This window comes from Strigops habroptila, chromosome 4 (genome assembly GCF_004027225.2).
Source record: "Strigops habroptila isolate Jane chromosome 4, bStrHab1.2.pri, whole genome shotgun sequence".
Classification (NCBI taxonomy): Eukaryota; Metazoa; Chordata; class Aves; order Psittaciformes; family Psittacidae; genus Strigops; species Strigops habroptila.
The window spans coordinates 43,068,831-43,095,870 of record NC_046358.1 but is presented as its reverse complement, the minus strand read 5'-3'; the positions used below and the strand labels follow the sequence as shown (position 1 = coordinate 43,095,870).

The 27,040-nt window shown below is 34.9% G+C and overlaps 1 protein-coding gene across 1 annotated transcript in view; it reads left to right on the top strand.

The window, feature by feature from the left end:
• DPH6 (diphthamine biosynthesis 6) overlaps positions 1-27,040 on the top strand; it is a 203,501-nt gene that overhangs the window by 121,186 nt on the left and 55,275 nt on the right. The window contains exon 13 of the mRNA XM_030483179.1: positions 19,539-19,781. Within this exon, the coding sequence (XP_030339039.1) occupies positions 19,539-19,781 (243 nt within the window). The remainder of the gene's footprint in view (positions 1-19,538; positions 19,782-27,040) is intronic.

Genomic DNA, 27,040 nt, shown 5'->3' with positions numbered 1-27,040 from the left:
AGTGCATTAGTATCTCACAGAGATCATGCTGTCAGATCCATTAAAGATTCAAGAACCACTTGGATATTGCAAGGCTTGAGGCTTTATCAACGCAGGACTTTTTGTTTATTTCTACTGTGATCCTATAAAAAAGTTTTAAAACCAGTATGTTATGTCCTTTTTTCAAAGTGGGTGCCTGCTCTCTCTATGCATAACAATTTTAACTGTGATATTTCAGAAGACTACACTGCAGCACTCTGTCAACTGCGAAGCAAATGACTCAGCTGTCCTGGAGACTGAACTCTGGTGTCCCCCAAGAATAACTTTAAGCTTTACTGACAGAATGACTTTTAGGAGCTCTGGGTGATGCTGTGTACGTTTGTAAATAAACGTTGTGTGTTTAAGTCTCCAGAGCTATTAGTCACGTAGCCTTCAGGAACGACTTACTGACTATTAAAGCCTTGCTACAAATTAAAATGCTTTTTAATATATTACAATCAAAAGAATATTTTTTGAGGATGAAAGCAACGTGCATTGAAACAGTAATCTGATTAGGGATGTCACCATGTTTCAGAACGATGGTGTTACTATTTCTGGACTCATACCTCTGTATGCATTGTTTTACTGATAATTCAGACAGGCTGGACTAAAAGATCTAAAGCATAACTGGTCAAGATGGGACATGAAAGGTAGAAAGATACTGTGATGCTCACTGAAAAGCATCTGAATATCTGTTTCACATACAAGACTTCCTTTGTAAATCTGTGCAAATTGTTTAATTGTACTAGGTCTCAGTTCTTTATCTGCAAATTAGTATTACATTGCTCTTATTTTTCATTTTTCTTTATTTCTTTCTATGGAGTTTCAGAAATCTGGAATAGTGCCCTTTTGTATGCACAGAGAATGATCTATACTGTAATTCACTATCTTGTTGTTTGTGTAACTTCAGTGCTAGAGAAAATGATGCTTCAGTCTTTTCTGAGAGAGATACTGAATAGAGTTCCTCTCTGAGAAGAGCAGGGTCGTCTTTCCTCATCTTTTTCTTACTCTCCAGATACTTGCCAGTTCCAGACTCTTTCAAATAACTGAACAGGTATATCAGGGAGGCCAGTGGAACCCAACAGTACTCCCTGCTCTTCCTGGTTTAGAGTATAAGGTGAAAGAAATGAACATGGTCCTTGCTTTCTCAGGAGAATACTGATAGTGTGATGTGAATAGGTCAGGGAAGGGAGAACTACCAGAGTGTGAGAGATTCCTGTTTGGGGAGACCATTCAAAGCTTTGTACCATGTAGTGGATGAGAGAAGAAAACAGATTTAGCTGTATAGCAGTTTTGGAAAACAAAGAAACCAACCCTGTAATCTGTAAACATCTGCTTGCTACATGAAACAGGGCTCCCACATAAAATTTAGATGTGGTTATGTAAATAAAGAGTGAATTCTAATAATGAATATACAAGAGGTTGTAGTCGGAGTTGTGCAGACGGACTGACTTGTGGGAATAGCTTGCATTTGAGTTTTAAGTGAAAAAATTATTAGAGAATTTTAATTTACACATTTGTAGTCTAATTCCTCTAAAAGTGTAATTCTGTATCTGAGCTTGGAGGGAACTTCCATACTGCAGTGTTATGAAATTGTTTTGCTGGTATGTAGTATGTGTCTCCCATAGACAAAAATCAGTTGCTATTACTACCACATTTCATCGTGAATTACTTTTCTTACAATGCTCACTTTAAACTCACTGCTCGTTTAAGCTGTCACTGCATTGCAGTAAGCCCCACCAATGTCATCTGACTATTCAACATCATTGAAATTTTCGCATAATTTCTAGATTTGTATTTTCTTCCTACTTTCCCTCTTTATTATTATTTTTTATCTTTATTACCTAATTATCATGGAATCATGGAATGGTAGCATATTTTTACCTATCAGGCTGGAGCATCCTCTCATACTTTTATTCTGTGCACATCACTGAAGCACTGCAAAGTCTTCGTGTTGTCTCTATATTCTTAATTTTTTAATTACATTGCTTTGTTCTGTAACCAAAATGTACATAGTATATAAATAAATAATAAATAAATTAAAAAATAAAGTGTTGATAGTACACGTTTATTTTTATTTCTATACCTATACATGTATGTATATACACAAACACACATATTGCAGAGGGACAGACTTTCTTCAGTGTCTTAAGGTGGACTATGGGACACCTTGCCTGTGGGATTCCAGATCAAAATTCTCAGTGGTCATTGAGAGCCTCAATAGGGGTGTCTGTAAGACTTCAAAGAGTTCTGTTCAGCATATAATGATAACAGCTTTAGAAGTCTAAGGCAAAAGTTCTGAGGCATTGGAGCTGAAAGAGTAACCTAGGCACTTTATTGGATTACTTTCGGCTTATAGGAAATAGTAGTTTTCGCATTAGTGACTACTACTCTTGGTCTGGTAAGGTAGGCTTTTGAATTTAAAAATAAAGCATGAATTGTTAAGACATTGTAACAAAACCAAATGGTTCAAAACTAAAACAAATTCTGAGCAGTGTGGAATGTTTCTGGAAACTACATGATTACATAGCACATCCATAAACTTGTTGTTGTTGAATGATTGGTATTGCATTCCTGACAGAGAGGCAGTAAACTTTTGAACAACTATATTCTTTACTTAAAAAAAAAGAAAATAAAAAAAGTGTACAGTTATACTGTAGACCAAGTATATGGTGAGTTTCTGTGGTTACAAAATATTCGTTCTCTCAACTTTATCCTTTAAAATCCCTGAGAAATTAAGAAAAAAAAAATCCTGAGCTGCAATAAATTGTTTGCTCACTTCCCATAATTCTTGAGCAAATTTCAGAAAAATTTAAAAAAGGCGCTTTACTTTTGCAGTGGGTTTCAGTCTTCAGCAGGAAGTGTTGCAGATTCACATAATGTAAATAAGAGGCAGCTGCAGGTAGAAACTTCAAAGTTGCCTTTTTGCAACTCCTCTCAGGAAGAATCCCTTTGCATACTAAGATTAAGTACAGCAATTGCAAAGCAATATCAAGAAAGCTGGTGCTTTCTTGAAAAGCAAAGAATTATTCTAACATCAAAGTCTGTTAATATTGATGGGTTTAATGTGTTTCTCATAACTCTGAACATCCTGCAAATAAGTTCAGGTTTATCTTCTTAAATATAAATATAAATATACATTTATAACACACATGCATGTATATTTCACTTATAATCAAATATACATGATATTTCCATATGTATCCTGATTTTTAATATTTCCCAATCAGTGCTTAAATTTTAATCTCTGATATGTGAATATTATGTGAGTATTTGTTTATATATCTCCCTGTGTGGTAATACTAAAACTGAAATAGAAATAATGAATTAGCTTCCTTGTTATGCCACTCCTCTAGTTTCTCAATAATTAGACCAATGTTACAACTATACGTTTAATAAAAAATGTATTCTCGATTTATGGAATTGCTTCCTTTTACTCTTGCATTCTCCTTGGCACCTGTATGCAAGAAACAAGTATAAGCCAATGCTAATACTGTTGTATTTTCCCACACAAAATAAGCACTGATATTGCACAAATGCTCAGGAGTATGGAACAACTTACCCCTTTAATATTTTCTTCTTTTCAATCCCGTTGGATGAGCCACTTAATTTAAATTTTTATTTAATGTATTTTTAAGAACCATAATAATGATTCAGACTAAAGCAGATCTCAGAATGATATTTTTTCTGTGGGAATGGAAACAGGAGACTGTAATGCAAGCTAAAATATTTTTGCAAGGCATCTAATCCACTGAATATTTTCTCACTAAGTTACAATGGTTTTTTATTTGTTCATCTCATTTTTTTCCTTCTAAAAATAGCAAATATAGACAAGTTTGTGTTAAGCTGCTCATTGTTCAGTTATGAACTTGGAATGGGATTAGTTGCTTGAACCCTTCTACCTCTGCAGTACAATATAATACAAGTCCTGATCTCACCATTAATCACTGAGCAACTGACAGTGCATTCAGCAAAAACATTTCTTGTACTCACCATCCTCATCCAAAACAAATGGTACATGTGCCGCTCTTTACTGTTTGGAAGTGTTTGACTTAATCTTTTTTGTCTTATAAAATGTCCCTAATGTTTTGTGAGCTTTCTAAAGACACTGAAGTTTGAGAAGTGTATGTTCTGATCAAAAGATAATCGTGAGTTCTGTGATAATCAAGTTTTTTGTCCAAATTAGTTCTCTAGTCTCATGCTGATCTCCAGGAAAGCACCATTTCCCACATGTGTGGAACTTTATCTGCACGATAGAAAGTTTCATTATTCCCAAGGACGGGAGTGTTTATTCCCTCCTACAAAACCTATGCTGGCCACAGGCTATGAAGAGTCATAAATATTTCAGCTATGATGGTGAAAATTTCATTGAAAATGTTTATTTGAGTAGATTAGAATGTGACTATTTCAAATGTAAATTTTGAAACAGTGCAGACAAACTGTATATTCTCAACATTAATCATATCCTTTTGAAACGTGAATATACTTCACATCATTTCTGTTACAGTAGTATGTATATGTACACATATTTCAGCTGTATATATGTATATATTCTACAATCAAAGTTTATAAATCTTGGAGCATGAATTACTGAATTCACTGTAGCTGTATGTTACTATTAGCAGCAGTAATAAATGACCAGCTCCTTCTAAGATGGCTGGTTTTGTAGATACCACATCCTTTGAGTAATGAGCTGTTCTTTACCTTGACACTTTTCATGTCTTAAATGCTTTTAATCACATACTGCTTATATTACATTGATTACCTGAAAGAATATTGAAGCTTTAATGATCCCTGTTTTGTCAGTGTAAGAACTTAGCAGTACCCATTGTATGATGTTATTCAGTATGACAGTTACTCAGCTTCTACTTCAGGGAAGATATCAAAGCTAATGTCTAGTTTGTAGTATAAGTAATCTTTCATGATAACTGGGTAGGGTGATTTGGGACTGCCATCACCCCAGTGGCTCCACTATAGTCAGCTTTCCTAAAGGTTTTGTATTTCCATTTGTTATTCTTTCTACTCTTAAATTGCAGTTGCTAGAACAATAAATGTGAATATTTTTTGCTTCTCAATCTTAGACCTATACTACAAATAATAAAGTCTAAAACATAACAGCTCACATATATAGCAGAAAAATTGTCCTCTGATATTCTTTATCTGAAAGGAAATGCAGGAGAAGATTGTCATGACTGCAGGTTTATTGGACATTTATGTGATAATCTATATGGTTATGCTAGTGTATAGTGCTAGGCTCTTCTTGCAATAACTTTAAAGCCAAGGAAGTGACTGCTGGATTGACAGGATGAAAGTAGTAATAATAAAAGAGGGGTAAAGAAGACAATGTGCATTTGCAGTTGAGATATTTAAAACTTGCTTATACTTCCTCCAGGTCATACAGATAGAGAGGGAATATGACAGACCTGACAAGTTCAGAATTTCTGATCATTTACTATTTAGCTTTCAGTAGAACATTTCCAGACCCTCATTACTTAATCCTCATTTGCGACATTTCTGCTTAGCTTCATTTCTCTGATTCTCAAAGTGACTGAGATATTATTATTTCTGCATAAACAGTGATAAATATGCCTATAGCATGTTTATATGTTCATTATTCATGAACAAATAAAAAGAAATTTCTCTCATATCTACCTTATATGGTTAAAGCATACAAATAGATACTAATACACTGAGTCATTAATGACAACATTTGAAGGCTTCTCTGTTAGCTTAGCTACAACTGTATTTTTCAGTAAGTAGATGTGCAAGACAGTAAGTGTTGCAGGAGGAGATCCTAAATGGGAAAGTGAAGAATGTTGACCTGGGTCTTTTATTGGGAATTCTTTCTGTCATTTTCCTTCTATTTACAGCCCTTGTTCATTTCCACTGGATTGATAAGTATTTGCAGAAATATGGAAGAGCCACAAGTACTTTTGCTCTCAGCTCCTGTGATTTGTGACTTTGCTCAGAGTATGTCTGACTAACCACTTGGCTAAAATGGCAGCACTATCACAGCCATTTCACCTGCTATCACTGTCAATCCCAATGAAACTGAATAGGCATAATTATGAGATATATTTTTAGGAAAGATACTTTATATAGACAGGATTTCTGAGGGCAGTATTTTCTAGGACCCTAGGGAAGGATGTGCAAGAACAATACTTTCTACTTTAAATTACATGTTTCAGTGTCTAATTAGAAAGTTTCAGTGGTTTCAGGGCTGACATCTGCTTTGTGTCATAGCAGGGAAGTAGTACAGATTTTCACTCACTTTTTTTTACAGATTTACTCTGTATTTTAATGGTATTTACACTTCACAGAACTAAAGCAAGAAAAATTTTACATCACCTTGCATGCCTCATATATCGCGGACCAGTTATGCATCTAGAGTAGAGTTACAAACTATGGTTGCAAACTCAGTTGCAAACAAATTTTGCCTCAGGCATGAACCATAAATTAAAGTAATAATCGTCTCTGTAAGAGACAACTTTTCTCCACTGCTCTTTTAAAATAAAAAAGAAAGTAGGTCAAAGAAATTTCGGATATTTTAGAGTATGTACAGTATTGCATTGTTTGCCAGCACCTAATTTACAATTACAGAGCTGCATGAATATTGAAATTATTCAGCTTCCCATTATAAATGTATGTGGCAGTTTGGTTGTTGATCAGTTTATGAAGTTAATGCAAATGAAACTGTCTTCCTGTCAGCATTTGAAATATATAATGCAGTCATGTTGTATATTCAGGGACAGGCCATTGACAGTCAATTAACAAGTTTGATTGGTATGTCAACTCATTCTTTTGAATTGTTAATAGTATGTTAATAGCATTCATTTCTTTGTGCAGTCCCATTTGCAGCTTCACAGTTACAGCTATTTTTTATGATTCTGAGTAACCTAAAATAATGCCTTAATAATAGATTATTAAACACCTGTCTGGTGTAGCTTAGGGAGGTTTTTCTAGACTGGGAGTTTGCAGTGGATCCCTTTGATATTCAAATCAACAAATGATAGCCTTTTTATTCAAAACGTAAGTTCTTTTGATGGTTAGCTTGTTAAGAAATATTCAGCTCCAGTCTGACCTGATCTGGTTTCCCATGGAAAAGATCTGATGCTGTTTGAAGGTTCATAAATGGAATGCCAATGACAATTTGTTGTTGACGTTTTGCTGCCTCAGCCTTCAGATGCTGCTGGTTGATGTGCCGCTTTAGCTTCACCAAATAATGCTTGCAGGTAAATGATCTTCTGATTGATCAGATAGTTTCAAAGCAAAGAGTTCTCTTCTGTGGTCTGTAGTCATGGTTTTTAGGCTTGGAGGGGTACTTTAAAAGATGCATCAAAGTTGACAGATGAATCTCGAGGCAAGGAATGATGGGAGACAGCAGAATTATGGGAATATTTTTTAGAGAATAACATATTAGTGAGAGTTTTGAAGACCTTCAAAGGTCTATCAAACCAGCTACCTATAGCAGATCTATTCCTCCTTAAAAAACATAAAATTACACTGGTTAACTCTAAATTTCCTGTGTTGGGAAGGTGTTGAGCTAATTTATTGTTCTCTGATGGTGTTTTAAAGGGCTTATTTCATTTGAATTTCACCATTATCTTGTTCTGCATCCAGAGCCTAGTCCTGCAAGGTGCAATTTCTGCTTCTACTAAATTTTGCAAAAAATCAAAGCATTGTATCACCTTACAAGGTCAGGGTGTATATAAATGTTAGCATTACAAACAACAAATAAAAAGTTGCAATTACTCTGTTTCTCCACCTTCTTTATATTACATGTATTATTCTTTCATACCCTCCTTCATTCCTCATTAGTGCCATTCCTGATTCTAGCTATTATTCTGAAGAATCAGACTAGCTATTAGAAGTTCAAAACGTACATCACAGAAATAGTTCATTTCTCTTTGGTTTGAGCATTTATTTATTCACTACCAGCATGTGATATTTTTCTGCAAAAACATGTAGTTTTTTTTTGTTGAAGAGCTAAAAGATTTAACTCCTTCAGGCCTGAATGGCAGAAACGCTGAGTTTTGGAGTTAAATGCTGTGAACAGTTATATTGCCAAATGCAAACTCTGGAATAACACATTGAAAGATGCTGTGTGTTAACTGTACTTCACTGGACTTCATAGCAAATAATTCACACTGGCTGAATTTAGGCCAAACTTTTTTAACAATAAACCCCAATCTTTTCACAAAACCCAAAAACATTACTTAAAACTAATAGATGAACAGTCAAGTCATGCAACTTCCATCTTATATGTAAATAGAATGTAAAATTTATATGAGACAGTTTCCGTCATTGGAAGTCTTGTCATTTTTGCATACTTTTCAAATACTGTGCACTGTTTAGCTGATAATTAGAAGCTCTTTCTGTTGGGCTGAACAAGCAAAATAATAGACATTCGTATTGTTACAGAAGGTCATATTTTCAGCAAAGCACCTATAATTTTCCAAAGCTCAAAAAGCAAAATTAGATATTTAAATTGTTCTTGGCATAATTTGTAGATTTTGATACAGCTTCTGGTTTTGAAGAGGTACCCTATTCATTATTTATAAAATTCAAATAAAAAGTTCAAAGATTTTCTGATAGCAATGCCATTGATACTTTTCGTGATTCACGATTTCAGTGCTTAAGTAAGTTTTAGCCATTATACTTCAAAGAGAACTTCTTGGTCACATCTAATGTTCCCATTAGGCTTCTGTAAGTATTTTTATCTTATTTTCAAAAATGTAAGTAGATCTGTGTTTCACACGTGTTCTCCATTTTATCATCTTACTTCTTCTGAAGTCACCAAAATTCTTCACAAAAATTGTGTTTGTACAGGATCATCAGATTAAATGTTCTGCAGTCTAAGACTTACTCTGTGTTAAGTATCTTTCATACTGCTAAATGCTTAGTATTTCAAAAAGCTAGAAGGTAACAATGACTATCTCACAGGAGTTTGGAATACTTGGAGTTTCAGTAGGTCATTTCTTTTTGGATAGCTTTGGATTATCAAAGAAATCATAGTCAGAAATGTATCAATTTTGGATTTTCTTTCACTGTAAGGCTTTTTCAGATCCTTACTAATACTTTTTGTCATAGAGAGGGATCTTTCCATCCTATATTAACTTCTAGCATACTAATTAAAACATTCATCAAGAAACAGAATAGAGTCTTCATCCAAGAACATGAGTTTATTTAAACAAATTAGAACAGATCCAGTAGAAGACACTGAGAGATGTGCTTCCTGGACTGCCCATTGCTGCAATAGCACTGCTATTACCAGAAAAAAGAAAAATACCAAGGGATTTAAACCTGGGTCTCAGCCATATCACTGATGATTAAACTAATTGCTGGATTATTCCTTACTGCATGCTGCCCCTCCCTTCCTCTTATCTACCCCCTTTTAGTTTCAAAGCTTTGCTTTCTACCTGTTTTTATATCAGAGGGCTTGACTCTGCAGTTAGTTTTTACTAGCCAAAATAACTACCTTTATTAATAATGCAAACAGAAAGGGCTTAGCATATGGTAAGTTTACAAGCACTGGTTCTTTGAGATGTAAGATGGATAGAAACATGATTGCAGCTTGGTTGGCAGAACACAAGATACGTATTTTATTAATAATCTATCAGTTACTAATATACTGTCAATATACTGCAATTTCCGGTTCCAAACTTTTATCTTTTTAAACTATTGAGAAATTTCCATGAAAATAAGTGTTATAAGAGAACAATAAGGTGAACATACAGAAAAAAAAGCCCAAACAAACAAACAAACCCCCCCCATACAAAAAAAAAGCTACACAAAAAAAAAAAAAAGCCCTCAGAAACTCACAAAAAAATAGGAAAATGTATAATGCTAGATTCTAACTCCATACCCAAATGAATATGTATTACAACACAGAATATAATTATGATACAGTTACTGTCCAATTATAACACTGAATGTAAACATAATTTGTTAAAGAAACTTAAGTTTTAAATGCTACAAGTTACCGCTTGGTCAATAGGTCACTTTTTGTCATGAAGTGCGGCCGATATAAGAGAAAAATCTATGCTCTGAAAGATACATAGTAAAATCTGCCTGACTGCACATTTAGGAATTTAGTGATATTTTATATAGGGATGTTGTCTGCACTGCAGTTCTCATAAAAGGTCAGTCTTTAAAGGTACAACAAATAAAGGTTGTGAAATTGTGTTTGGATGAGCATATTTAGTGTACTTCTGAGATTGTGGCTGGCTGTCTTTGGTTTCCATTAATTTTATTTTGTTCTGTTAGGAATCTTTAGATTTTAGGATAGGCAATTGCATGTATGTAACAAGGGTGTTACTTCCTAATTCCCCCCCCCCTTCCCCCCCCCCCCCCGGATTGAACTTCAGGTACACTGTATTTCACATTATATGAGAATTTATAATACATTGTCACTGTCAAATTACAAATTCTTTAAAACTATAGATTGGGTCATATCTTACTGCTCAGAACACAAAGTTTCGACTATGGACTCTTCCTGTACTGCTGGATTTTGCAGCTGATACCATGGGATTCCAAATACCCAAACTGATTTCTTTGTCTTTGGCGATCTCTTTGGTTTAACTGGTGATGCAGAAAAGACAATATGACACTAGTTTGGACAAGAATATTAAATATATTTGTGGATCTTTGTTGCAAGTTTCAGTTTTTATTAAGCATAATCAGAACTTGACTTTCGTTTTTGCATTGGAAGTTGGGACCCTAGATAATACCTAGATAAAGGTATTCTGTTATGCAAGGAAGTGTTAACACTGCAATATGAATAAATAGGTAAAAGATTGTGATAAGCACCGTATATTGTGTATGTTATATTCTAGATGCATTACTATTATGTAGTCTGTACATGTACATCTAGTTGCATAAATAAGTCTCCTTTAATTTCCACTGGGAAATGGTGGGTTTGTGTATTATATATTGGATTTATGTACTAAATAATCTTTGACATACAGTAAAGTGTTGATTATTATTTAGATATCCATAGGTACAAGTAAAATCCGTGTAAGACTGGGTGTACATAGAAGATCAGTAAAGCACAGAACCACACTATATGTCTAGACTGAGAACTATCACTTTTAGCTTAGTAATACTGTCATTACAGTTAATTGTTTTCAGTTAACGGATTCTTGGTTTTATGGAACTGCTTCTTTCCTGTCTCCCAGTTATCACAAACTGGGATCTTAAAGTAGCCAGTGACATTCATGAAAAGCATGTTTTGAGTAAAAATATTAAGCCAAGTGGTGGCTGGGAACGAAATCTTTTCTGTAAGAATAGAATGTCACGCTGTTAACATGTTTCATACACTGTGAATTACTGTCGTGTGATGAACAGCTTTCACCCTTCAATACAGAGTATTTCTCTGCCTAGCTGTCCCTCTTCTGTTTACAATCACATTAACCTATTTGACAGTCGGTATGAGTAAGGATTGTGAAGATAGGTAGGAATGGAAAAAAACCTGACTCACTCTTTATAGGCATTTATGACTGCAATCTGAATTCTCCTTGGATGCTGTATTCCAGAACAGTGGTACAGCCTTAAGCAGTAGCACCCTTATTGTTAGTAGAAATTTTGACCTAGAAATTTCTGCTGTGCCTTCTTGGACTGCTTTATTACTGCAGTGATAATTTAACTGATGATTTAGTTTACTATAAGTGGACATTCTCAGTAGAAACTTCAGTTAACGTGGGAAGGATATTACAAAATCTCTTTCTAAGTAGATTGTATGTTTAAGGATAAAAGTAGGGACAAAGTCTGAATATGAACGCATACAGATATTTAAGGATATCATATCACTTCACCTTTTTTCTGTATCTTCTTTTAGATATTGTGTGTGTGGATATAATTACGTTATAACCTCTATTATATATGTTCTCCAGTACCCGAAAACTGTAAGCGTAGATAGAGAAAAATGTAGAAACCTAGGAGGGAGGAATTTTTTTTTTTAATTCTGAAATTTTAAAGTTCTGTAATTTGTGTAAACACAAATTAACTGTGTGGGAACCCCAGGTGAATACTTATGTAACCTCATGTGAGGTTTAGACATTTTCCATTTAATAAAGGGGAAAAAAAGTATTTTTTTAATTTTTCCCTTTACCCTGGCATATTAAAATGCTTTTCATACTTTGAATCCAGCTATGCTAGCCTGTAAACTGAAAATCGGTGTTAATGATGAAAGGTAAGAACTTCTAGAAAAAAGTACTTCATCAGCTCTGAATAATCATTTGAAACTTTGGTATCACATGATCTTTTACATTCATTTTGAAATCATGCCTTTCCTAAAGGGTATGGTACCAGCTTCTGGTGGTTTAGAAAATTTCCCTCTTTCATTAGCCAAGGGTAGGTGTTACTTATCCTGGAAAAAGTGTTTGGTAGATCTGATGAATTAGACCTGTTTAATGAGAACAGAGACTGTATTTTCTTTTGTCCTATACTGAACTTGCTTCTAGTAAAGAGCAGTTAGAATTTAATATAAACTGTTCAGCACTTCTGCAGTGTTCTCCCTTAATAAGAATATCTATTTCAGAATATTCTTCCATATGTTCTGGCATGTCTTTTAATTTCTCCTAAGTTAAGTCTCATTTTCTTACTTTCTGCCTTTATCTAAAACCTGTCTGTGTCAATTTTTATTATTTCTAATGGTGCACATTCTGATTTAATATCCTCTGTGGCTTTCATTATCATGCTGTTAATCCCTTCTTCCATTGATTTAATGAAGGTGTTAAACAAAATCAGGCCCAATACCAATCCCTCAGCACCCCACTTTGGTACACTGACGTTTTCATTACTCTCTCCTTACAGACTATCAGCTAGTTAACAGCATTTATAATTAGGAGAGTTAAAAATAAATAATTTTAAAATATGCTGTATCAGACATGTATCAGATATTTAAAGAATCCAGATGAATTAGAACCATTATCCTCCCTTACCTATGCATATATAAATAATTAAAAAACACAATCAACTGTGGTGGACGTAATACCCATTTTGTAAAAATGCGGTATCCATTGCTCGATAGTCCATGTCCACACTGAGTCATGTGCATCACTTTGCACTTTTAGATATTGATCCTTTCCACTTTGTTTTTCTGGACCCTGAATATGCCTTTTCATGGTAAATATTGATTTGATTAAGTCTCTCATTCCCCATCCCAACCCCAGTTGTTATTAAACAGACTAATAAGTAGACTAATCTTAGGTTGTTGGCTTTTTTTCTTCATTTGTTTTGTTTGGCACCTTTGTTCGAAGTGATATGAATAAGAAATGAGTAAATGATAATTAGTTTGGATTTTAACTCCTCTTTTAGATAAGGTATGTTCATAAAGCTGAGCGTTCAGCAATTTTTCACAGTGGCAGCTTTTGCTAATGTGGTTGTGTAAGAATTTGTGATTTTTTTCAAAAGCTTGAGAGGAAATGGTAGGCTTTGTAAAAGGTGACAGATTAATAGTCATGAAGACTAGAATTCCACTGTCCCAAGAAAGAAATGCATCAAAGATTAATACTCTTTTTAGCTTGCTCATTTTTAAGTAGAGAGGCTGCTCTTTTTCTGTTTAGGAAGAAACATCCTGTAGGATGTGGAGAACAGTTTATCCTCTATTGCAATTAAGTCTTTGAACTGTCTAATGTAATAAAGGAACAATAAGTACCCTGTGTGTCAGTACAGAACATTGGCCAAAATATGCGTAGTAAGTAAAAAATGTTTTACTTCAATTTTCTTTATTTCCTCTCCGTGTATCAGAGATTCCAAGTGGAGCAAACAAGAGTCCTGGAGAAGACTTCAGACTGGCTGTTATGCCCACATGGATGTATTAAATGGCAAGCTGTGTTCACCCGCTTTGTTGGAACGTTCCCTAGATGTTTATAACTACAGTTACTGACTTTAAAAGCTAGGTTTATTTTTGTTTAGTGTCTCATACTCCCTTGGAATATGAATGACAGCTTTTGGGGTAGAGGGTTTTTTTGTCAAAACTTCAGTTTCTGAATCTTTGTCTTCTGTAAATCAGAAGCGTGTGGGTTTTATTTGCATCAGTTGTAAAGCAGAATAAAATTGATTTGGCATTGATCAAGATTTAAATATAACCAACACATTACCAAAAATATGTACTCACATATTTCAGTTTTCTGTGATAGGATAGAGCAGCTTTCAAGAAGTGATTTTCAAGCTGAGAATTTGATCTTATGTCCTCGTAAGCTTTGTGACCTGATTGTTACTTTCAAGTCTGTGCATGTAGCATATTAAACTTCAAGGTACTATGGTCCTTCAAGAATGTATTATATGAGATTGTCTGCTGTAAATCCAGCACAGTCTAAACGCTCGATTTGAATTATTTGATTTTTAGAGATTGCAGAGGTGTTTAGCTGGGCAGTATAGAGTATAAATAGGAGGTATTCAGCTGTAGTGTTTTGAAGTTGATTTAGTATTCACAACAGTTAATATTGTGGGTTCTTCAGGCGCATTGTCAAATTCGTCACCTTTTTAAAGAACTGTCAGTTTTTGTGCTGCTCAGTGTATGCACACTACATGATGCAATACTTCATGTATATTTCCAATTAGGAAATGCACAAAAGTTTTAGGGGTGTTGGTAGCATTATGACACTGTACTCGGTGTCAAATATGACTTTGTGGGACAGTGTATCTTAATTTTGCAAAACTGCAGATAAAATGGTATTATACAGACTGGTTTAGCATCCATGAAATTGCAGTATTCTATTCCAGTTCTTGACAAAAAATGTCCTATAAATTTTTAATCCACAAATACGTAAGTTCAGAGAGAAAAATTTGTATCACACTTTGGTAAAATGAATTTTGATAATGAAGAACAATGCAAAAAGATAAGTGTTTTGTAATCTTGTAGTTTAGGTGATAAAATAAATTTTGAAATATAGGAAGCTCCATCCCAAAATGAGGATTAGCAAACTGGAATCATAGCATTTGAAAACTGAGTTATAAACCTCTGAAATTGTGGAAATGTTAGAGCTATTTCAGTAAGACAGTAATAATATGCTACTGATTAATTATACTTTTTTGACCTAACTAGGAAAAAACATAATTTTATTCAAAGGGAATTTCTAGAGTTTGGAGTACATCATGCAAGCATTTTAGTAAGTTATATATGGATTCTTATGAGTGTCAATTATTGTTACTCAAAGTTAATAAATTTTTTTAATTGATTTTTAATTTAAGAATATGTCGTTCTTGTTTTACTGGTAACTATACACATTTTCTCAAAAGAAAGCCTGTATCAACCTAAATTATGTGTGTTTAACTCATTTATGAAATTTTTAGACTACAAATTTGTAACAGTTCAAGAAAAACATGATTGATCTTGAACGTTGTGGTGTGTTTGAACCACATGAGATACAATTTATGTTCATAGTCTGAACTCGAAGCTATTCAATTACTGTTGTCTAAACAGTAGATTTAAAAGTTTATTCACACTAGGTAGTTGAATAGAAGATTTCACATTGCAAAAAGCAATTTTACCATCATTAGCTAAAGTAAGAGTGCCCTAGGAAGAAAGGATTATCATATATTAAATAAAAAGTTCACCAACTTACATCTCTAATCCCGTTAGGAAAGATTATTTCTATCTAACTTAATCAGCCAGAGGTCTTTATTGCCTGGAGTATTAATTGATTTAGGTCTTCATTAAGGTCAGAGGTACACATGGCTGACCAGAGGCAGCCTATTAGTGCATTGTCAGTTATGCTTATTTACATTGACCGAACATAATGGTGGCTTATTTCACTGTTAGGTCAGGGGGTCACAGAATCTTTTGTGCACCCTGACCTGTTAAAGGGCAGCAGTCACTCAGACACCAGACTGCATTCGTAACAAAGATTTGGCTGATTGCATATTGATGCTATCCTTTCCAAGAAACATGCATATGTTCATACGGTGCATCTATTAACATTGGCCTAAATACCTGTGGGGGAACGGTTGAAATCTCTTCATTAGAAGTTCCCTGCAATTTTTGTATTATGTCAGTTTCAATCTAGCAAGTTTTAATAATACCAGCAGGAAAAATTTAATAAAATTTCCATAGTTGCTCTTGGCCTTTAATTAAAAAAAAAATCAGCTCAGTGCATATCTATAGGTATCCTATTACTTGTTTCTTTCAAAGTAGAAAGAATTACAGCTTTTTCTTGCTAATCAGCAGTTTAAGTTAGTCTTGCGTCCAGCTAAGTCTGTTCTTCTCATTGTTTCTTTTCCTCCATTATACTTTCTGGCAGATATGTTGTATCCTTTCGGTAACTTACAATACTGTTAAAAACTTTTTCATGGGATAGAACAGTTCAAAGTGGCACCAAGCATCCTGACTTTTCCTTTCCATGGTACCGTAGATGATTTCCTTCTTCTTTCCTGAAAAGTGAATGCAGCTTTAAAAAAAAAAAAAAAAAAAAAAAAAAAAAAAGGTGACATATACAATAATAAATTGCTACTAGAATGTCTTCCCTCTATATTAGCTGTGATCTAAATCTATATTATACTTAATTCCTGGAGACAGCTACACTATGATAAGTAGTAATTCTCACATAACAGCTTAGCATTCCTAATTCCTGTTAGATACGGATTGCATACTCCGAGGTTCTGATTGTCCACTGAATTCCCTTTATTATTTACAGTTGTGCTAACTGAGCAAGACAGCTGCTAAACTATTATGTTAGCTTATTAAGAATCACCTTTCATTTAACTTGCAGTGATATGAATGAAAACAAAAAGGGAAGAAATGTGGAATCACATGAAGCCTCATTTATAAACTACTTGCTGCTGTCGAGCTGTATTGGAAATAAACTGGTGCAAGTGAGCATCTCGGCAGTACAATTTTTTTTATTTTTGGTTTGTCAAATCTTTAATGAAATTTTAGCACTGGAAATATGTGTATGGGCTGCAATGCAAATTAAATCATCAGTGTAAGCTGAGACATCTAGTGTATAAATACATATCCATTATACTGTAGTTTTGTTTCTATGCTGAGTTTACTGGATATGCAGGTCCTCTAGACTTGATACACTGTGAATCTATAGCCTGAAAGATCTTCCGTTATCCTCATAGATGCTAAAGAAATATAAACTGTTGCAAGGTTCTAGCAGGGTTTTTCAGAATACTTTCACAACACAAGGACTGACACCATACATTGTGACATCTCCTGTTGTAAGATTTCAGTACTGTGAACAAGATATTATGATGTCTTCCCTGTTTTAAGTGCTTTTACTTTGCTAACAATTTTCTGCATAATGCTTCAAATGTTCTAGAGACAGCCTCTTGAAATCTGCTAAAACAGTGTTTGTACTGGTTTGCTGCTTTGTCCCTGCTGATTGTTTATTTATGCTGGCTTTTCATGACCAAGTCACCAGGAAAAAGAAAATGCACATCCCTCCTCCTTCCCTTATCCTAAGTTATGTCTCCCCGAAATACAGTTACTGCAAACCTGTGGCCATCTTTTGACCCTTTTCCCCTCCTTCCCCATTGCAGCCACCCTTCCATAACATGGTGGCATGTTAGGAGCACTGTTTTTCTATTAATTATGTCTTAAGATACAAACAAGTATGTTAGGAACAGAGGGATTTTTTGAATTGTTTTTTAAAGAACCCTGCAAAATTCCCACTGAATCTGAGCCAAAAGTGGTGCCAATTTTGCTCGAATCCTTCAGAGATTTTTTTTGACCTTGCTTATGACCAGTGGGGCTAATTGTATCAGAATCATCCAGGATACTTTAAGAAAGTGCTATCTTGGTCCGTATTTCAAAACACTGACAGATATTTTATCATTAATTAGTATTCATATTATGTCTCAAACAATCTGTTCAAGAATAGGGGAAGTGAACTGGTTGAACAGCTCTTCTGTCTACCTAATAATTAACATGGGTTATGCATGGAAAACCAGCAGCCCAACAGGAAAAAAAGAAAGAAATATTGCCAGTGTGATTTTTTTCTGTAGAAGCATAAACTACCTGTGTTGAGTTTTTGACTAATGCACGTATTTCACTTTGCAGAGGTGGAAATGAATGGCTTGCTTTAAAAACAAACCTGTGCCCCTCTGAATCTTATCTTCCTGAATTTGTTTCTCATCTTGTCAGTATGCCACTTGGTAGCTGGCTGGACTCCCTTGTTCAATGGCACATATTTTAAAATAGCACCATTAAAAAAAAAAAAAAAAAGACCATTTGTTGCTATAAACCAAAATATTACTTGCATATTTTTCTTTTTCAAATTCAGGATTATATATAGCATTATCAAAACAATATTTCAGATATTTTAAACAATTTAAATAGTTGATAGGTGTCAGTTGCTATATTATGTTTCCTCTCTGCCTCCTCCCCCTCTTCAGCTGCTAATCATAGAACTTGTATGCCAAATTGTATAAGATACTCTTCCAATAGTTACATGTGTGAGTCTTTTGTGAGACACAGACAGTTATGAGGACAGATTTGAAGTTGCATATGGGTCTGTCACATGGTTTGATTGCCATGTCTTCTAGGACACAGATTTCTTTTTTAATTATTCTTAATTCTGAGGAATTTTTACAGTTTACACAGTAAGTTCTGCAAAATTCTTCCGAAAGATTCTTTGCACAGTCCATTTTCCCTCTCTTACTCCTAGCAAAATGCTTCCTATGCTGACTTCAAAGCTGCTTACGCCCACCTCACTTCCCACTTCTATACTTAGTTTTCTTTGATATTGAATTAAATTTACTGCTTCACTGATCAGGAAATGTACAGACTTTCTAGAGAAGTGCAGCATAAGATGATGAAAAGTTTTTATATTTACATTAAGATTTTATAATAAATCTTTGAATAGTAAAAATAAATGTTTCCTTTGCTGGCTGCTGCTAAAAAAAGTAGGTCTTCAGAGTGTTGCCAGGAAAACTTTGGAAAATCAGCCCGAACTGCGTTGCAGCTCAACTAAAAATGTATATTGATGGTATCGTTTGGTCACCCATTTAATTCCATTTTCAAAAGGCGAACCAATCTTTTTGGTCAAGTAGCGCTCTTCTGCACTTCAATTTCCGTCTGCAATTTCCTTATCTTATGGTGGATTATCGTGACTTCTTTCATACACAGTCTTTTAAATGTTCTGCAAGCATTATTTTTGTAATGCTTTCAAACGAGTTTACAAAAGGCATTACAGATATATACATATACTTTCTTATATGTACTAAATCAAAGATAGAGTGCATCATCACTCAGAAAACAAGAACATATTTAACCATGTTGGGGCATCAGTGTGATCCAGCAGCTGTAGCTGTCAGTAACATCAGATATTATTGTTTTGAGCCAACACATACATCCATGTATTAACTGTTAGTCTAAAGTTTATTGCAGTATTGTGTTTCTATTGTAGTTAAATCCCTATCAAAAATTATCTTTAGACTGGCATGCTTGCTCCATTTGTGACAAATGATGGCAAACAACAGTAGTGGTGAAACGACCTCAAAAAGAGAACAGTGTTTCCCTGGCCTTCTTTACACTCCCAGAATATTATTTTCTTATTTTTATTTTCTTCTAGGTTGGAGATGTTCTCTACTCTGCTGGACAGATTGCTCTAGTACCTTGTACGATGCAGCTTGTGAGTGGTGGCATAAGGACTGAGGCCATAGTTTCCCTCCGTCATGTTGAGCGAGTTCTTCAAGCTATGAGCCACAATACTGCGCTCCACCATGTCATCACAGCCAGCTGCTATGTAACTGACAGCAAGCACATTCCCATTGCTCGCTCTCTATGGCAGAAGAAATTAGGAGAATGTAAAAAGGTAGATGTGATATCCATTTTCTTCTTTCTGGGTTGTGGTTTGTTTTTGTTGGTTTTTTTTTCCCTCTAACTCTTGTAGTATTATTACAATTTTCTCAGTACGTTTCAGAGAGAGTTAAGTAAAGCTGACACAATAATGTTTGATTGAGCTGTTATGTTCTGGCTCATAAGTGGTTGTGCACAATTGAGAAAGAAAATCGCTTAATAGAAAGTTATATTCATCACTAACTTTGTCTTAATTCCCAAAAGCAGTATGTTAAAGAACTCTTAAAGAGCAGTCAGTTCCTCCAACAGAGATGTGTTGAACCGTGTTTGAATTACCTCTGCCCATATATTTTTACATGATAAGAGCTGGGCATTTTACTTCAACTTTTTGTGAGTTGTTCTGTTGAGGTTTTTTCCCCACGCTTTCTTACAATATTGTCATGACAACTGCATTTAGCAGTTTATTGCTCATTACTGCTTATTATTCAGTTGAACTTTTAAGACCAGATTGAGGCATGGCTGTATATTGGTTGACTCTAGATTATCTCTATCCTATTAACAGGATAATAATTTGCACAGTGATTTGTAACGATACTATAATAATTTCTATTATGTATGTACCACTTTTCTTAAATAGCCATGAAACACCCTGCAAGCCTTAAAAGGGTAATGGCCACAACTCTTGTAAATAAAAAATAACATCCACAAATGAGTAAAAAAGAGTAGTAACTGCATAACTGCTGTATAGTTTAATATAACTTAATTATTATGGTTTCTCAAGGAAATACATGGCTTGGAAGCACAGTGTAGCATATGTTAATACTGCCACAGAAGAAGAAAAAATGTACCTGAAACTTTCCTTCTATTTGCCTTCACTTTCAGTCTGTGCACTAGGCACTTGTCTTCCTGAGAAAAGATGTATGCTTCACTTAGATGCTTGCACATTCCACCCTGATGTATTAATAAAGGACCGTCTTAAATAGCATTTACTACTCTTTCAAGACCAATTGTATTGAATCTGAATGAAATTAATATTTTTAAGTTCAATTAATTTTTTTGCTGTGTGACTGTTGAGTAATATATACCATGACTACAAAGCCTACATGCTTTCTCATTTGTACTTTATATGATTTGAGGGCAGATTGGTGGTGTTTGCCAGTTCTTTCAAACTTCTTCTTCCAGCATAAAATCTTCTTAGGTCTTCTGTAATTATTATACATACCAGCCATGCTTTATTGAGTCTTTTATTTCTTGCACTTACTGAGATGACTAGGCAGTACTTTCTAAGCTACATGAAAAATACTGATGAGGTTGCTTGCTGTGGGGCTATTAGTAGTATCTGGCCCTTATCACTTTTTGATTATTCACGCCATAGCTTAAAAATGGATTGCAACCTTGACATACATCTACGAAGAGTTATCTGTCTAACAGTTTTCAGGAATGTTTAAGAAAAACATCCTAGAGAAGTATCAAGCAATCCTAGAGGATGTTCATCAATCTCCGCTGTGCTTATTAGATCATATTCATTAACGACAGTATCAGAAAGAGCAAAAATATATTAGCGGATGAAGTAATGTGTGCCACAACACAATGTAAAAATGATTTGGAAAAAAATATCAGTGGGAATGAGATGTTATTAGCAGCCAGATGTTCCAATTTCTTTATCATTTGTCAATAGGAGGTTCAGACAGAGGAATTGAATTTTTCCTCAGGCTATACGTACTTTTTTGATTAGTAAAGGTTTGTGTACACAGCAAAGCAGAGAAAACTAAACTAAAGGGTATTGTAGGAACTCAGATTTATCTAGAGTGAGGGAGGCAAAGAAAGCGTTTAAGTTCTGTAGATTGATAAAGCTTCATTGTTGCTAAGTAGTGCTGGTTGGAGAAATTAAAATATAGTTACAGGAAGCAGTGGTTAAAATCAAAATAAAAACCAGGCTGCAGTTGTAGAAATTAAAATTTAGTTGAGAGAAGCAGTAGTTAAAATCAAAAGGAAAAATAGAGGCTGCAGTAATAGCATGAAGACAATTATGTACCAAGTAATCAAAGCAAAAGCCTAGGAAACAATAATTGGAATTAACAAATAAAAGTGCCAGCCATCGGCAGCTTCCCCTCACCCTATTCTTGAGTTACACACCTTCCACAGTTGTCTTGTGATTTCCAAGCATGCTTTGGGACATTTTGACACTTTGAGGAGATACATATAGGGAGCTTCTCTAACATGCCCAGTCAGAAGTAGTAACAATGGTGTGGTAAAACAGTTTCTGCCTAATCCAGTAGTTAGCAGTTAGAGCTTTTTTTTTTTTTCAGCATTGCTAAAACTTTTTGAAAGAAGAACTGACAGTTTTCCAATTAAGTCTCATCTTGTGTTTTTCTTTACTTCACATCTTTTAATGACAGTGTCATGTAATATGATGATTTTATAAGTGGTTTTGCTAACTCATTCAGCAGAGTAATCAATAGAAAAAATAAGCCAGATGGGTTGTAGTCCATTTGTATTGGGTGGGACAGATGGCATTATTGATAGATGGAAATATTCCAAATAATTATTGTATAATGATATAACAGTGACTGTGCCTGCAAAATTTCATTAATTTACTTTGTGTACACACCCAGTTATAAAATCATCATCGACACTGATTTCCATGCAGAACCATCCCTGTGGTACTTTGTTATGGTATTTCAAGCGGTGGATTGTACTTCTGTCTGTACAACAGACTCCACTAGATTAACTGATATGGGCAAGATCATGATTACTTTTTTTTTCCTTAGTTCTGAATGCCTGCTTTCTGTTTTCTTTTGTTATCCTAACCAATACAAAAAAGAAACGTGCTGTAATGTCTCAAGATTTCGAGCATTTCAGCTTGTTTAACTGCTGTGTTTTATTCTTTTTACATCTTGCTAATCCTCAGCAAGACGTGGTATAGCCAGTCAAATATATCAATTTTGATAGACTGTGTAGGAGATACTGGTTTGGGCTGTTGCTATTCAAATGTATATTCCATGGCAAAGTACTATTAATTCTCTTTTTTTTTTTTCTGTGTTAAGACCACATTAACTTAGAGAAAAACTTGGAGGCCTTTTGCTGCTTAATAATACGGTTCTTGATAAATGTGACTGAATGAGAAAAATGAGTTTCAGTTCTTATTTGGATTTGATGGCATATACAAAACTCCGAGGCAGATTTTCCAGAGCTGTCTGAAATGTTATCTCTGATTTCTTTGGTATAAAAGGAAGAATGTATAAGGAAATACTTTAGTACATTTAGTACACAATTTATTGTTGCTGACACAAAGTTTAGGGATGCCTGTATTTGTAAGTGAACCCAAAATACTAGTGAAAGGAGATCTTGAAACCGTGAAAAAAATATATTTTGTTAAGATTAGAAAACAGAGTTGCATAGAAAGATAATATTTAATGTAATTGCAAGAGGTATTAATAGCTTTAAGGCCATTAGCTTATATCTTTTGCTTTAGCAATTCATTTTAGACATACTGTTTTTTTCTTCAGATGATATTATAGATAATTCCTGTCTGAGTTATTTTTTTAGGCAGCTGCCACTGCCTTTTCCATCCTCAGTAGTGAAAAATCTACCTGGTGAAGTACTTCCCGTGACATGAAAAAATATATGTCTTTTGGCTTTTATAATACAACGTGCATTTGGACATTAGTTACCTGGTCCTCTCCCTCCAATAAATTCCTGAGAAAATGTACTACAAACTATAAACATTCTCCAGCCCACCTTCTTCTCATAGAAGCTTTCTTCTTTTATAGTAAGCATTCAGGATAAGTGGCTGTGATCCTGTGACTGTTTCAAATCTAGCAGAGTGCTACAGTTGACTTTCTGTCAGGAATGCCAGTCAGGTTGTTGACAATGTGTGTCTTAATAGCATGTAATGCAGAACTGATGGAAAAAAGATTCTCAATGTTTTATCTGATATATATTGTGAATGGGTTCCTTGCTTATTTCAGCACTCAGATAACTTGATGCCAACTTTAAGTATCTAAATTTAAACCTTTTGGGCCAGATTTACAAACTGTTTAGCTGTCAAAAGATGTAAATGAGTCTGAACTAGTTTGGGTTTTTTTAAATACCAAAAAGCAGTCATTTAGGGGCACCTGGCCCATTCTAGAGACCCCCCACATTGCACCTCCTTTGACACTCCTGTAAATACTATTGGTATTACCCTCTATCTTTCTACTTTGCCTACCAAATAATGCACAGGTCCCAAGTTATAAACAAGTTAAATCCTGAACCAGAAGCTGCCTAGCTGATTTTCTGGAGTAATTATTATGTTTTCATGGCAGTCATTTAGAATGGTGTGATGCATCTGTAACACAGCAGTCTTGCATTGTTCAGACACGCCTATAGTATTTGAAGTATATAGACTGTCATGAATTTAAATAAAATTCATGCATTCTCTGACACTTTATCCCAAGTAGAACAGAAGTAGCTTATGCTTAAATACTGGAAGTCAAAGGTTTTTCTTGCTGCAAAGAACTGGACAGAGGTTTAAGATCCTCTTTACCTGTGGAGAAAATTGCCATAAAACTTAAAAGGAATATAAACCCCGCAGATTTCTGTGAGAGGATATGTACCTTTTCACCATCCTGAACAGGGGTTTGTAAGTCCGTAATATTCAGGTACATGCTTTTTGTATATTTTATTATATGTTTTGGTTTATATCTATGTTTAATGCAATTGTTAGATTTCCAAATAGTATTGAAAATTGTGTGCCCTATAGATAATAGTACAGGTAATACTAATTTAATTGGTCTCCCTTTTTTGCCAGTTTCTTGAACAGAACAGTTAAAATGTGAGGAGTAGAAGTAAATTAATACTATAAAGATATAAATGATAAATTAGAACCCTGCTACATTTACATAGCAGTAAAACCTCACATAAGTTAACTAATTTAATTGGTAATATTACCAGAAGAAAACTAAATATATTTTACAAACATTGCCACCAGGCAGTACCAATGTCTATCAGAAATTCAGTAAAAAAGTACCTGTGTCTGTTTCCTTTTCTTTTTTTTTTTTTTGTCTTATCAAGTTTGTAACATTTATTTTGCTACTAGATGCTGTTTTGAATGTTCCACAGTTTGATATATTAAACCAGGCTTCTTTTATGGCCCATGTTAAGAACATGCAGTGCATTGAAATAGCACAGAGGTAGTGGGTCTTTCATCTTGTGCAGAGTATATTTCATTTCCCCTGTGTTCAGATTAAACAAAGCTTTTGTATTCATTTGAAGCGACTGTAATGAGAATATTTAACACAGGTCAAATGGAGATGGTGGAACTCCAGAGGTTCTTGAAAATAGTCTGCCTTTTGACACTGGGCCATGATGGGAGGTGAAAGGGTTGCCACTTTGATTTTTTTTTTCCAAGGAACATTATGACATTCTATTTGTAACCGTGGAGACTCAATGAATTTTACAAAGGAAAAAAGTCAACAAAAAGCACAATGAAGCCATCTACGGGATTTTAACTAAAGGCATTATTAGAAATTGAATATGTATGTATGCATAAAAAAACCATATAATTGCATAATGTTCTAAATAGTGTACATGAATTTAACTTGTAGAATGTAAACATAAAATATGAACAATAGAAACTAAGAAAGGAGAGCATTTCTTGTGTGAAGGTTTGTGTAGTTAGATACAGATACAATCAAATCCTCTGCTGATGTAAGTCAGCAAAACTCTGATTTTCATGAGCTGATTTACACTAGCTTATTTGCCATTTACAGGTAATATATACATGCATTTGAATGTTGTTTTTCAGTTAGACACAGTGAAGAAACGCATGTCAAGTTACTCAGGGTGGTAAACAGCCTAGTTCATCCAGGCTGACTGATTTTCCCCTGCAGCAGTTCCCTTATAAGAGTTTTTTTCAGTGATTCTTCATCTCCTTTGCTGAAAATATTTCTGTTTTGAACCTGTCACTTCTGTGCTAAGCAAGAGGGCGTATGTGCATCCACAGTTTGCTTAGGACAGAATCTCTGGTCAAAAGTCTCATGTGTGATGACTGTGAAAGCCATTAACAGGATTTGAACCCTGGGGCGAGTACCTGGTTTTAGTGCCTCTTCATAGAGGGGAGAATGCCATTTTGGTTGAAAAGTGATAAAAGTCCTACTTTCACTCAGAAAACTTCTGTATTAAACTGTAGTCCTAATTACTTTAAATCCCCACAGTGAAGGAAGGAATTTCAGGAAAATCATCGGCTTCAAAGTTTTTTTGTTTTCCTTTGGGTAAGTTAATGCTGCAGATTGGACTGAAAGAAGAGCTAGATTACCACTCCAACCTAGATAGATGGTTTTATTAATAACTGGTCCTTCCTAAAGCTGTTGCAGGCTAATCAATTTTAGTCACTGCAAATGTTCCTTCTAAGTCAATGCCTTCAACAAGTAGTTTGATTATTAAGTACTAAGTAGTTATTGTAGATCTTGGTCTTTTCCAGGGAGGGTATTTTAACTTGTCTCCTCAAAGTGTGCTCAGTAAAAATCCAAAAACTCCAATCTCAGAAACCAGTCAAACTTCTGTACTGAAAATTCTCCCCTTAAATCTGTGGGCAGTATTCTGTTTTGTCATGGTTATGCAGGAAGGAAACTCAGCTACTGAATAGGTCTGGCTTGGATGGAGTTAACTTTCTTCATAGCAGTATTTATGGTGCTGTTTTGGATTTGTGGCTAGAACAGTGTTGCTAACAGGCTAATGTTACACAGTTTCAAGGCTGTTTTTCCTGCTCAGCACCCCCAGCAAGCAGACTGGGAGTGGGCAAGAGGCAGCCAAAGGGATATCCCATACCATATAACATCATGCGCAGCAATAAAATATTCTTCACTATGAGGGTGGTGAGACACTGGAACAGGTTGTTCAGAGAAGCTGTGGCTGCCCCATCCCTGGCAGTGTTCACGGCCAAGTTGGAAGGGGCTTTGGGCAACCTGGTCTAGTGGAAGGTGTCCCTGCCCATGGCAGGGGGGTTGGAACTACCTGATCTTTAAGGTCCCTTCCAACCCAAACCACACTATGATTCTATGAAAAACTGGGGAGTTTCATCTTCCAAGGTGGCTATTCCCCAGAGGCTGGCTGTGTATCAGTCTGCTGGTCAGAAGTGGTGAATGATTGCCTTTGCATCAGTGGTTTTATTCTCTTCACTTACTAAACTATCTTTACCTCTCTTGTCTCTCCCATCCTGCTGGGGTTGGGGGGTGAGTGAGTGGCTATGTGGGTACTTAGCTGTTGGCTGGGGTCAACATCAACACTACAGAT